At 39.9% G+C, this 14,367-nt stretch overlaps 1 protein-coding gene across 4 annotated transcripts in view; it reads left to right on the top strand.

Moving 5' to 3' along the window:
- The window catches only part of Cnc (NFE2 like bZIP transcription factor cap-n-collar), an 84,570-nt gene that overhangs the window by 15,763 nt on the left and 54,440 nt on the right, over positions 1-14,367 (top strand). For all 4 annotated transcript variants that reach the window (XM_070674044.1, XM_070674046.1, XM_070674045.1 and 1 more), the window contains exon 2: positions 9,986-10,153. In XM_070674044.1, coding sequence (XP_070530145.1) covers positions 9,986-10,153 — 168 coding nt within the window. The remainder of the gene's footprint in view (positions 1-9,985; positions 10,154-14,367) is intronic.

Here is a 14,367-nt window from a genome sequence, read left to right on the forward strand (position 1 = left end):
AGCGTAATTATAAGGTTCGAACCAATCGCGCGGTATCTCGAAAAAATTCAGGGCCCATCGCCATCATCGGGTTAGCCGCAGACGCCATTTTTCTTCAGTCTTTATATCGTCGAATCTGCCGTTCGCGAAAAAAAAAGAATATTAATTTGCATATTTTTATCGCAAAGTATAGAGACTTCTTATCGTAAAATCGGACAAATTTAATGTAGATAATGCAAAAGTGCACGTTATCTAATCAGATCTCAGGTAGATTACCGAGGGATACTCGGAATGAGGAAGATGTGGTAGTACCGCTTTTAATTGATCATTTATGAGACACGCTTTAGCTTTTTTTTTTATTCTCATTATACCAAACCGTGAATATATTCATAAAAATTACATGGCAATCTCACTGCAAGGCAGTTTGATACGTAATTTCTTGCTCGCTATGTGCGTTCCACCGACGTAATTAAGTGATTTTATTTATATTTGTTGCGCTATTAAGCTGGAATGCCATACGTCGTCCATCGTCTTAGAAATAGCCACGAACATCGACGTGCACGAAAAGAGAAGCACACGATATCATTCACTTCAAGTTTTTCTTCTAAAATTTTTAGCTATTTTCTCGATAACTATATCTTAGTGATTCACGAACAAGTTTATCTTCGAATTTAATTCGTACATTTAAACATATTAATTATTAAATTAAAGACAAACTTCTGTGTAATACATATACGTATACAGGGTGCCTCAGGGTATATATGTATTACGCGAGGGGATGTAAAAATAAATGAAAAAAGCATGTTGATTTAATGGCCGCAGTGGAACGAAAGAGGCGGACGAACAAAAAGAAAATGGTTTGGTTCATGTTCTTGCGACGATGACTGAGATTGGTTCCGCACTTTCTTCGGCTTATGCCGCGCATGGCAGATAAGGCACGCGCACAGGGAAAGCACAGGGATGAAGATAAGAATTTTTCCAGTAAAACGAAAGATTTCATCTAAATCATGCGAAAGAGTACGCGTATGATAAATGATCTCCTTTGAACTAGCTTAAGCACAGATTGTTCACGAATCTTCTATTTCTTTCATCGGCTCAAAACTTCGGCGTAAAGAAGACACGTACGGATAATTTATTTCCAGCTGTGCGAAAATATTGGCTCTCTATGAATATTTACAAATAACCGATAAAGTCTTTACAGGGAGTTTACGGGTGGGAAATTAATTATATGAATACCGATTTATAATAAATTGATTTAGCGTAAATTTTTTTAATCTGCACCAATAACAGCTTAATCTAAAAAAAAAAAAATAAAAATAAAACCCGGAGAAAAATTATTTAATTATATTTCCACAAGCATAGGAACGATATTTATTAATAATTAATTGACAAGCTTGTAAACAATCCGCTACATTGTCGTTATAAATCGAACAAAAAGTTCTATCGAGGATTGAAGGCAATTTATACCTTGTATTGACGTTTTCTTGTTAATTATATTCTGAAAGCGTCTGTAGAATTTTTTCGGCTTTATCTGAATGAATTATAAATTAATGAGCTAGAATAGTGCAAGGTGATATAACACACGGCGAGTTATTATCTAACAGTGCGTGAAAATAGCATTCTCGTCCGACAGCATGATAAGGAACATTGTACAACATTTTATAATAGGTAATGCATCGTTATTGTGTACACGATACGCATAAAGAACTTACCACACACAAGCACATACACTTCTCGTCCCTCTCTCTCTTTCTCTCTCTCTGTTTCTCTCAATCTCTTTCTCTCTCTTTCTGTTGGTATCTCTACAAGCATTTTTATCAGTTCCAAAATCCTATTTGACTTGACACAGCTTTGATGAATAACGCTTTTCCAATCTAATTAATGAGAAATCGTGTTTGCTATATTACCTACTTATGCGATTTTATCATGCAGATTATCACGTGTTTTATCATTTGTTATGTGCGCAAAAGAAATATCTTGCGTGATAAAACTTAATTAAATATCGATAAATAAAAAATAATAGATTATTTTTACATTACGAGACTGATATTACGAGGTAACAACTGATTGGTATGACGTCATTGTATACTTGTTCATAAAATACAGATACACTTAGATAGTAGAATAGAGTATAGTTTTTTAAAAAATTTTATTTTATACGTGCAGGGTATTTCTTTTTTTTTTTTAAGTTAGTCATATTTTTAATTAAATAATAAATACCAACATTAATTTTTAAAGGCCTTTATTTTTGGTTTTGTATTTTTACATACATATATTTTCCGAATTTTTTCGGCTTCTTATCAGTTTCCGGTCGTTCACGTTTTGCCAAAAATCGCGGCCGGCACATGTATTTGCCATACAAGTGCTGTGTAAGTCTCTCTCTTTTTCGAGTCCGTATAAAAAGCTGTAAATGCAAAATACGTGGGCTTGGCACCACATCGCGGGGTTTGCGGCTGCGGGGTTGAGGAGGGAGAATATACGCCCCTGTCGGGGTGAACGATCGTGAGGGCACCGTCGGCGTTCCCTTTGTACACGCACCGCCCCCTCCCCCCTTCCATCTTCTCCCCCTTTCCTTCTTGCCGACTGGTACCTCTACGATATATCCCACAACATAAATACGCGTCTCTCCCTCCGCAATTCCTCATCCCCCCACCTCCCCCTTTTCTTCCTCCGCAATCCTGCCGGACTCCCCTGTCGGTCGGAGTTGCGTGGATACATTATACGAATTACATTGATGATACGTCGATGGGACACGAGATAGGGGGGTGCTTTTGCTGCACCGATAGCGCCGGAACTATTTTTCATGCTGTTCTTTTCCCTTTCCTCTCATCCTACCTCACCCGCCTTACGATCTTACGTTCGCGAGCGTTCGTTTCTTTCTTTTTTTTTTTTTTTTTCCGTTTCGCGCGAAAGAAGAAAATAACGTGCCTCCGTTGGTCTTGATTATGATGCAAATGATCGTATTTCAGTACTCACGCGAGCGCCATAGTCGCGGTGCACTAAGCCGCAATTTCTTATTCGTTAGCTCGCTTAAAGTGCTGCAATAATGAGTTTACCCGAATGCACTAGTGGTATTTAAGTCGAAAAAGTTCTACGTCAAATTGCAATGATTTCTTCTAAACTGATAATTGTCTTTTAATTCGCATCGACTTATAATTATAAGATTATTTTGATATCAAAATCAGATAGACAGGTTATGGTTAAAATCATAATTCTCAATTATTTGTCGTACAGCAAGTTGCACAACCGGTTTTGTCATTAGAATTTTAATCAATCCGTGCGATTAATCCTTTTTGTGATTTAGTAATAGAGAATATTCTTCTCATGCGTGAATGATTAAGCAAAAAGTGAAAAGATATTACTAATGAAAAATCAAACAATCCTGAATATTTTTTAAACGGTTACAGTTAATCGATCAGCCACGAATAAATACGTATATTTATAATATTACAATTTTTTTTCTAATTCTTTCTTGTTTTATCTTAGACTCGTTTTAATCTTTTATTTTTATCAGTAAAAGAAAGGAGTAAAATATAAAGTTAATTATTCCATCTTAGTGAATTACAAACGTGCATCATCGGTATTCGAATTTACTTTTAGTTATCGATTAAATAAACATTTGTCTATGCATTAAAAAAAAATAATTATCGCCATTGTGATATGAGACGCAACATTGATCACTGGCGAAAGCGGATTAGACCTTTCTCGCGTAATTTTGAAGTCAACCCCTTTCAAGAAGTCTCTCTCGAGGGTTTCTGATGACTGACATTAAGTTTCACCCTTGCTTCAGGAAACTTTAGTCGTAATTAAATCTCCATTTTTTTTCCCCCCGAGCTTTTTTTTTTGTTTCCTCATTACGCCGAGCATTTATATACTTCGACTTTAATTCGATCATCCAATATCCGATATTAATAGAGAATATTATTTTTACCACGTTTCTTTTTCGATAGTCAATAAACGACTGATAATTTTACCGTTCTTTTAATAATATCAAATTTATTGTAGATCGAATCCAATACGTAGTACATCAATTATGCTGTATGTCATTATATGAAAATATTGTCTGTATTTTCGAGTTACGTTTTGGTAGACCGATCGTTGCTTCGCAAGACAGGCGTCCCCTAGGATACGCTTCCTCCTTCTCCTCCCGTCCCAGATCCCGCAGGATCATTAATCAAATTCCCCTTTAGCCTCGCCTCCCCCTTTATCCCCGCCTTGACCGAAGGCTCGGCCGCCATTACTGTGCGGCTGCATGCACAACGCACTAATTAAAACCAGGAAATTAATGTTTTATTCCTTTACGCCTACTCTCTCGACGCACCGTGCTAGATAGAAGGCTTCGTAGTTCGAAAAACGAGGTTCGATTATTTTGCTGATTCGATTGAAACGTATATTCTCATGGATGCGAAAAAATTACTGGGCAAAAGTTCTTGGTTTTAGTGTATTTAAATTTTAAAAAATGTTCCATACATTTTTAATTCCGAACAAAATTTATTAACATTGTTTCTGTAACAGTATTTTTAATTAAATTCTATTGTTCTTTTTTCACCTTTGTTTTTTACCAAAACTTTGTTTTATAGTAGGTTCACTAACCTTTTTTTTTTAGATTAAATAAAAAAGTACTACAAAGTAAAAGAAAAAGTTTTCGTGCATATCCTTTTGCCTAATAATTTTTACCATTCAATAGGTATAGATATCTATTGAAATCCGACCTTTTGCGGTCGGCGCGGACATCAAAGTATGTACAGTCCCTTCGAAATATGTGAAAACTATATAATTTATGAATACAATGCATGATTAATTGTTCGCTACGATTTTCGCTTTGAAAAATTATTTGTTTACGTTTGATACAAAGAGAATCTTAACGATGAAAATCTTTCTTTTTTTTTTTTTTTTTTTTTTTTTTTTCCTGTGAAGAATGCTACTGTGTCTCATGAGAATTCTAAGGATAGGTAATTTTTTTTTTTTAGTTTGTTCAAAATTTACAAGAATTATATTTATAATTTACAATATCAATTACAATTATAAAACTTTATAAAAAGATAATTTTATTATCTTTTGTTTTATATTTTTAAATGTTATTAAAAATTTTTACATTTACATAGAAACAATAATATGTTAATTTGCCAACTATATTAAAAGTAGAAGGGTTATGAAAAATGCAGAAAGTACCTCGTCAATGAAACAATAAATTCTTTATTAAGTTTGTTCATATATTCATATAAGTTTGTTCATTGCTCATAGTCGATTTTTAGTTCACACAAATTCACATTGAGATAGATTTACATACAAGGAGCAGTATGAAATTTCAAAGGTCCAATATACAAATGTCAAATTAGATGAAGACCAAAAATATCACGCAATAATAAGATTAACAATATATTTGTAAAGGTCTTTTATTAAAAGAAACTTTTTATCTGTTGGTTTTTATTATATTTTTTACAATGTTATTAATTTTTATATTGTTTGATAAATTCAATGAAAATGTTTCTATGACGCATAAGTTTAAAGTTTAAACGTTTCACTTATTTTAATAAATAATTATTAATATAGCCGTATATTTTTTTCCGATAATCGCGTAATAATCAATAACAGAAATATAGGTTTAAAAAATCAGCGAAGAGTAAAAGAAATCATTTAAACTGCGTTATTAGAGATAAATAAAAAGGACAACGTCAACGCGAGTCACTTCAATGATTTTAACAGAGAAGTGAATTAGGACAAGTGCATTGACTCGCATGAAAACTAGAAAGCTGCATTGTCACGACGACAGCGATTTTGCTTGACGAAGAAAACATTGTCAAGAGTCGCGAATATAGACCATTGTGTCCCTCATTACTCCAATTCGATAGCAATATTAAAAAAAAAAATTTACGATTTCTTTTAATCATTAACCGTCACAATAAAACAAACTTGTAGTCCCGGACAATACCTAATTATCTTTATTTTAACAATTAATTTTGTTTCAATCGCGATCGCTTTTGAAGCAATTCAACCGGCGTGAAGCACCGCCAAGCTCTATTTAATATTCGCCCGTGGTTGAAAACAAAATGTGCTCGATGTTTTTATTCTTCGCGAGCGGCAATTACATTTACAGTTACAAAGAGTTGAGTGTATCGATGCCCGGGTATAATTACTCGATACGCGCAGCGATAACTGCGAGGTAGGATTCGTCTTTTGCGGTGAGAATCGCGGAAATAACGGGAGCGTTGCACCTGTTATAACCGGACATAAAAACAATCGCTTTTTCCGAGATAACCCGCGGAGATACTCGTGCGGTGCTCGGTGTATCGAAGCCGTTTCGCCATCGCGGTTTCGCGAAACCTATCCGCCTATCCGCGACACATCCGATTCAATCGGAGGGACGGCCGATGCTAGATAAACGGTGGTCGACCATTACGAGCCCACGTCGTGTAATTACTGATCCTCAGATACATCTTCCATCTTTACGTCGTCGTTTTGCTCGGCCTCGCCAGGTTTCTCTTATCGAATCGTCTTACCGGCACCATTCATACTTTCGGAATTTCAAGATACCGATCGTTTTCGATCGGTATATCCTATTCCCAGAAATTGCGTAATTACTGACGCAGCGATTCGACAATTAATTGGAAAGGAAATCACTTTCTTTTTTTAAGCTGGATCTTTGGTAACCTAATCACGTTCTGTGTGAATTCTCGTACATTATTCTCAAGAATGATTCGTATTCTCGAGCGTTTATAAATCTGTGAGATAAGATAACGAAATTTTTTCCTTTTCCTTTCTTTTTTATTTTTATCCCGGCGAATGTACGTGATAACTATTGCTTCATATATCACCGTCTGACTATACTCCCTGTCATTTTAAATATAAATTGAATATAAATTTTCGCCCGCGGAGAAGCACGAGGTCGGGCCACAATAGGCAGCCGTCGTCGGAAGAATGATTTCGATCGGGACGGTCGGGCCGCGGGCGCGAGTCTTTTTTCGGGACTCCGGTCCAGCCCGTCGATGTAAATCGAATAGAAATCGAGGGCGTCGATATCGGGGTCTACGTGTAGACGAGCCCCGTGCACCGTGCATCCTGCATCAACGGCGCGGCGCTGCGCCGTATAAAACGTGGGCCGAGCGAGAGGTAACTCTTGACATCGCGCCACGAAGCCCAGCTGTGGGCGCGGCGGATATCCCGCTGTGTCTCTCCAACATGGCCGGTATCACACGCACACCCACGCCGTTTTCTCTCTCTTTACCTCCCACCGGCCGTCGATCTCCCCTTTCACGATTCTCGCCGCATCGAATTACACGGTCAGCGAAGTAATTTACAAAGCTACGCCCGCGCGAGAGCGCGCCGCGCGGAATTGTATCCGTTACATCCCTCCGCGGCGGCGGCGTCGGCGGCCCGCGCGCAAATTCGCGATCGCCGATAACGATACCGAGAGATTAATGGCCGCCGCGGCCCCTTTGTCTTTAACCGGCCCGGGCACGTCGACAAACGTAGTCGCTGATTAATTAGGAACACGCCCGCGGTAATGGAGAATTGGACGGGAGGGTAAAATTCACGATCCGAGAAAAATCATCCCCGTTATCCTTTCGCGTGGCGATCGCGAGCGTGCAACTATATGCGAATTAACATTCATTGCATCATACAAATTTGTGGTTATTCCATACGTTGTTGCGTAAAATATTTCGGTACTTTAACGTGAAAGATCAAACTGTTAAAAAAAAAAGAAAAAAAAATTAACGCTATTTATATATTCCACGTTTAAAATTGTTTTATAAATTGTTTCGCATAACTATCAGTCCCGGTTGCTTACGTATACCAATAATTTTACAATAAGTACAATATATAGAAAATCCCCATGCCGCTAAAGAACACGTTACACACTGCATTTTTAACGATCCCTTGAAAACGTCATGGTCTTCTTCTCGCTCCGTGTACCTCTCTCGAGATACATTATCCCTTCGATGGAAGCCTCGGTAAAAGGAAATAGGAAAAACGTACTTGAATAATGAAGGGACTATTCCGGGGCACTAAACAGGCCGCGATCGAGTTGCTACGCTTGTCCAGCGCGAAAGAATCAAATCTAATCGCTTCCTGATTCAATTGTCTATTCAGGCATTACGCGAAGAGCCTCGTTTTCATGTCCCTTCTCGTAACGTTTTTGACAAGAGCCGCGTTACGAGAGCCGCGGCTTCTTCCTCGTGGACGTGCACGTCGCACTTACGTGCTTGTCGTATGAATACAGCGCGGTCTCCTGTCTCGCCGATGGCTTCGACAATAATCGAGCCGTTTTAGCCCACGTGCACGTCGCTGACAAGGCGAAAGCCGTTGCTACAGTTTCAAGTATCGGCGGACTCGCGATATGGTGCCACGCGAAAACGCCCATGAAGTACCGCGTAACGAGTGTTGAATACAATAGGAACGTCTGAACCCTAAACACGCGTTCGCGAATAATAACTGACGCGGAAGCGCCGCGGAAAAAGCCTGCCGTTCGACCGAAGACGCAGGACTCGCGTATGTCCCGCTAGTCACTTAATCCGTAAACATGGCGGTTCGAGCAAGCGTTACGCTTCGGCGCCGGTTTATCGGTAAATGGGGAAACAGCGAATGATGAATAAGCAAAAAGCACGAATGACAATATTAGTACATTTTTAATAAAATCACGACTTGTTTTTTTTTTTTCTTTAATACTTGGCACATATTATTTAATACCTATATGATCCGGTATCTTTAATTATATAAAAATAATTTTTTATTATACGAAAAAGGTTTATCAATTTTCCTACAACTGCTCGCGTTATCATTTAAACTGTTGTAATTTCTTTTTTTTTTTTTTTAAACCAACGATTTTCTCACGGTACTTTATACAAACTGCTACATAGATCGGTCTCTCTCTGAACATGTTAATCGTTTCACGTATATGCCGCTAGTTCGGTGAGGGTTTTAGATTGGCGAGGAAAATCCGTAGATTGGTTAACGAGGCTCAAAGTACGAACTCGGCGAAATTGGCTCGATTAAAACCCACGGGGCAGCTGCCCTGAGGATTGTGCCCCGTCATGTGATTGGTCCCTTCTCCCGGGTCCTTTCTTCGATCTCCTCCATTTCGAGATGCATCGATACTCGACCATCATTAATCATGCACTTTTGTACACACTCGTCGATGGGACTCCCTGCGAGGGACATCCGAGACGCAACAAAAATGAATCTCGGAGATCGAGACTGGGCCTGAACGCCGATCGAGGCCAGATGTTATTAACTTATGTAAAATAAACATAAACGAAAGCGCCGCGCGCGCAGGGCATTCCGTTGTGGAAGCCATTGGTACATTAATCGTGCGACTTTTAGAAGGATGGAAGCGATATTATGATTACTTTTCGTAAAAATCGTATATTAGTCGTAAGCGCTAATCTGTGCGTCGTAAAATTAAATAACGTATCGGATGTGTTGATAGAATAAAATTAAATTTTTAATTTTAAATAGTCAACCCTTAATTGCAAAGGTTTTCAATATCTATTATAATGTAATGCATACCGTTTTACATTTTTTTTTTTTTTTTTTTTTTTTTTGAAGTGTCATCTGCTTATTTGTAATCAAATTTGCATCTGTAAAATGTTTCATAAATATACATTTCATCAAAGTATGACGTTGAAGCACACGCAGACGTACAAGCAGCAGTTACAAATATAATTTTCTTTACATTATTTCTGGAACGAGTAATAGATAAATATCAAAGAATTAAGTATCAGAACAAGATAAAACTTCCACCCGTATAATTCAAATCTATTTGATTTGCATTTAAAGTAAAACCCGCATGTGTTTTCTTTCATTTTTGTAAGATAACGAAAAATGATAATTATAATATAACAGGTACATTTAGTTTTAAAGAATTACGCGTTTAATTAAATTGGTGTGAAATAATAATAACGTCAGTTGTTGAAGTTTTGCATTAAGAGCAGGAAAACGACTTGAATTAATTAATACGAACGATATTAATTCTATGTAATAACATCACGTGCATTTTTGATTTCAGGATATGGACCTGATCGAAGTCCTCTGGAAGCAAGATGTGGATTTGGGATTTACGTTAGTGGAACCGGCCACGACGCCCACCAAAAAGCCATCTACGTCGGAGAAAGAATCAGCGGATGAAATCGAGAAGCTAAAAGCTTTAGAAGCTATTAATGCCATCTATCAAAAGGTACGAAAATGCTTTTATTTTATTTTTAGTATCTCGATCTATTCGAATTTGCATTATTCTTTTTTTTTTTTTTAAATTGCACGGTTACACGATTTCGAGGTTTCTTTTTTTTTTCCAATCGCATCTAACGAGCGATTGTCTCTCGAGAATGCGCCGCTTTCTGCTTTCACGCGTGTTAGAAGGAAGCGTTTGCTTCCTTGGACTCAATTTAAACGTTCGTTTCTCCATATGCCAACGGACCCATTGATGTCTTCCTGTGTCCCCCGGACGATTATCGGAGATAGAAAGCTCCGGACGTGCACCTGTGTGTTAAAGAATGCCTCGCGACGTCGCACGTTTTCCGTTCTGCCTCTCGGTAATCATCGGCCAATTGGATTGCGCGAGAATAGGAAGCGACATTCCATGTAACGCTTCAGAAAAAAAAAAGATTTCCAGATTTAGCTTCCGGGCATTTGTGCACGCGATGGAAAACATTCATAACTGTTATCTGTACCGTTTTTTATTTTCTTGAGTATCGTTATACACGTGAATCGATTTGATAATAAATTTAAGAAAATAAGTTTCGATATTTTGAGAACATTAGCTAATCGCGACGCGCTGAGAACACAAATACTGCGCCTGCTAGATTCATATCGATTCGTAAAGTAGATGATGATGCATCAAACAAACATGACACTACTAGCTCGGCCGACAGTGGAATTCGGCGCTCGGGGTGGTTATCTTCTTGTCATCTTCCTCTTATACATCGCCGCCGAAGCTTTTTCAGAGAATACGCACCCGTTTCGGAACGTTAACATACCGCGAATCTTTTACGAACTTTTACTTCTTGCTTCGAAAAAATAGTGTTACTTTCCTATTCTAGTTTGTTATTTTTTTTTATATTTTTTTTAAATTTTTTTTTTAATTTTTAGCGCGTGATTTCTGCGCTCGTATAATCGCTGGATGATCAATCTCGATCGATCGACATTAAGCCGCCCCAAATACATGCCGGCTATCGTTCGGTGGACCCAAAGAGAGATTAGGAATCATCCCACGCGTCTTTTCGGATATGATCTCGATTGATATTCCAAGCCTTGCCCGTATCGATCACCGATCTTGTCTTTCTCAAGTTATATTGTGCACATCCAGGCCGAGAGGAGTTTGTCTCGCGGCGTATATTGTTCGTGCCTCACCAAGTGGCATATCTTCCTTTCGTTTAGCGATTTTTTTAAACTCTATCTATTTTAATGATCCAGCCGCGGGTCGTAATCGTAAGGCTATGAAAAATGCAGGCTCTTTAGTTGATTGGATCCTAGTTTATTCCCCTCGTACAAGCAAGTTTTTCGACGCCGACGATTTTTCTTCGCTCGGCGCGTTTCGGTGGATGGACACGAGGCGCGTTTAAGTACCCGGCAGATTCGAGCCTACGAGATCTCATCCATACGATGGTCACCGACAATGACGCTGCATCGACGTTCTGGGCGGGTAGCCCATCAGACTTCTCGACGTTCTTCGTCTTCCTCTCTGTCTCGTCCTCCCTTCGTCGGGTTTCTTCGCTTCTCTCTTCTTCTCACGACCTTCGGTAGTCTTGCGCGGCGTTCCTTCTTTCTTTATTTCTTTCTCGGCGTCGCTATGCACCGCTTCGTCCCCATCGCCTCTTCCTCCGCGAAGATCGCATTGTTCCAGCGGGTTCTATCTTTGTGAGGGCTCGCCGCCGCCTCGAGAGCCCAATAACACGGGGAAGACCCTCGATCCCGATCGAAAGCCGACACATCGATCCGAGACGCGATCCGCGAACAGCTGAGAACAAAGAAGAGTCCAGTCTCTCGTCTTCTCCCTCTCTATCTTATATTGCGACAGATTATTGACAAGCATTGTTCCAATGTCTGGCCACAGAATTGTTTTAACTAAAGGCAGGCAATGACTTAATCCGTACGGGGCCGCTGTCAGGAGTGGTAATGAGAAAATTTGACTGCACATATCCTCTTAAATCGCACGTTAATTCTTTTCCTTTTTCGAATTATAAATAATACAATTTTGACGAGTTTAATTAATTTTATTTTATTTTATTTATTAATTTTTTTTTCCTTATGAAAAAAATTACGAAGACCATTTAGCTTTAAAGAATAGTTGAACGAAACGCTATAAATAATTTTGCTACGTAGAATATTTGTCAACATGTGCCATTCGGAAACGACGTTGATGTCGCTAGAAAGAAGCTAGGCAAGTGATTTGCTGTAAAGCACGTTGCATGTTTCTGTTGTACAATTATCTCAAGCCGCCGTGACTGGCAGAAATTTTTAATCCAGAGCCAAGATTTAAATGATCGGTGCACGTCGCGGCGACAGGCTCCATTAGAGCGACTCCGTCTCGCTGCGAAAACGGGAATGAATTATGGAGGCGTTTAGAGGAACGTCAATCTAGAAAGTAGGGAAGAGGAAGTTCGATCGAGCGATTCAGGATGGAAAGCATTCGTCGCGAAGACAACAAATTTTTCCGCGTTTAACAGACGCGGTCACGGGGTTCCCCTCGGACGCGCGGCATGTTTGTTCTCCGCACATGTCTCGGCCGGTCAGTGTAAACATACGGTTATCGATACGAATGAAAAACACAGGGATTACCTCGATCGCATTTAGAAAAGCAACGGCGGAAAAAAATGGACACGTTGATGTTTCTGTATAAATACTCGACTCGATATCTCGATCGACGATCGCTCCGTGCGTACGCATACGGAGGTGCTCTTGATACGCCGTTGCGTATCGCTGGATCGTACGTACGTGTCGTTGCACGTTCCATCAGTGCGCGATGATTCGTAATTACGGGGGCAAAGACGCTTGCAGCAAACACGATACAAAGCCCGATCAATTTCCGCTTACAGAGCCGCTCTCCCCGTCGAGTTGTTTCAACGCGGATGCGTATCGCGCGTAAGATGAATCGCAGCTAGGTACCTTATTCGCGTTCGTAGGAGCTCGCTTTCCTGAGCTGTCGTGACTGACGTGAATTTTTAATTCATCGACGCGATTCAAATGAGGCGAGCTCTCCTAGGCGACGGGCTCCATTAGGGAGACTCCGTCTCGTCGTCCGGAGACGGTGGCTCGTCTGGAGAAACGCGGCGAGAAGAGGGTCGATCGGTGCGATGTGGAAGGAGGATCTCGACGAAAACAACGGATCCTTTCGCTCGGTTCTCCATCGCCGAGTGTATTCATAAAACCATCAAAATGGCTAGCGTTCGTTTGTTCCTGAGATGTATCCGTGAGGCCGGCGTAGTCTGGTAAAATGATAGATGTACGCAGCATCCCCCTTGGTACGAAGGGCGCCATCGACGTACCTATCGGAGCAGAAGAGAGACGGGGCCAAAAAGGATGAAAAGGAAGAGAGAAAAGGAAAAGAGAAGGAGCGACGTCGATCCATGGGGCATTTCTCGTGAGGGAGACGAAGAGACGGCGGATAAAAAGAGAGGGGGCTTGCGAGCCAGAGAGATTGGAGCACTCCGGGAAGGGTATTCCGAGGGACGTATTGATGGTCCTGGAAATTGAAAACGCGCCCGGCCAGCCGAAGTGGGTTTGGCTTCCTTCTTTTGTCCCGATTGTTTCCATCGGCTAGAATTCCGGAGCAAAATGGCGCTTGCAGGGTGATATCGGTGATTTAGATTATCATATTTTTAACATCTAACTTCCGGAGCGAATCTTTTTGCGATTTATTCGTTTTCTTGCAAAGAAACCCCCTTTGTTTTTATTATTAAAATTTGTTTTACATATTTTTTTTTTTTTTTTTTTTTTTTTTTGAATATTTAATTGTCAAGGAAAAAATCAAGATTATGTATGCTTTTCAATGTTGAAACTTTTATTCATTTATTTTTTGTTATAAATTATAAATCGAAATAAATCGGAAATAACGAGTCGTCGCAGAATGTGAAACGTCGCGAGTTACATACGATTCGAGGCAGCGTGACTCGCGCCATATCTTCAGCGACCGCGATACCATATTGAATTCGTATTTACTTGCGGCGATCAAGGTTGATTTGAATTATGCTTTCTATCCGCGCTGGTCCTTGTAAGACGGCTGATCGGGGCAGACAGTCGTAACAGTTCGTAAACGTTAATTGAGAGCTATGCCAGCCATGCAAGTCCGTATCGCTGACAGGACCTCCATTGTCGCATCGAGGGTTGCGTCGTCAAGCGGGACCGACGTTTCCTTCGAGAGTCGAAAGAGATGACGTTGTGGGCCCAAAATAA

This window comes from Cardiocondyla obscurior, linkage group LG02 (assembly GCF_019399895.1).
Source record: "Cardiocondyla obscurior isolate alpha-2009 linkage group LG02, Cobs3.1, whole genome shotgun sequence".
In the NCBI taxonomy this organism is placed as follows: Eukaryota; Metazoa; Arthropoda; class Insecta; order Hymenoptera; family Formicidae; genus Cardiocondyla; species Cardiocondyla obscurior.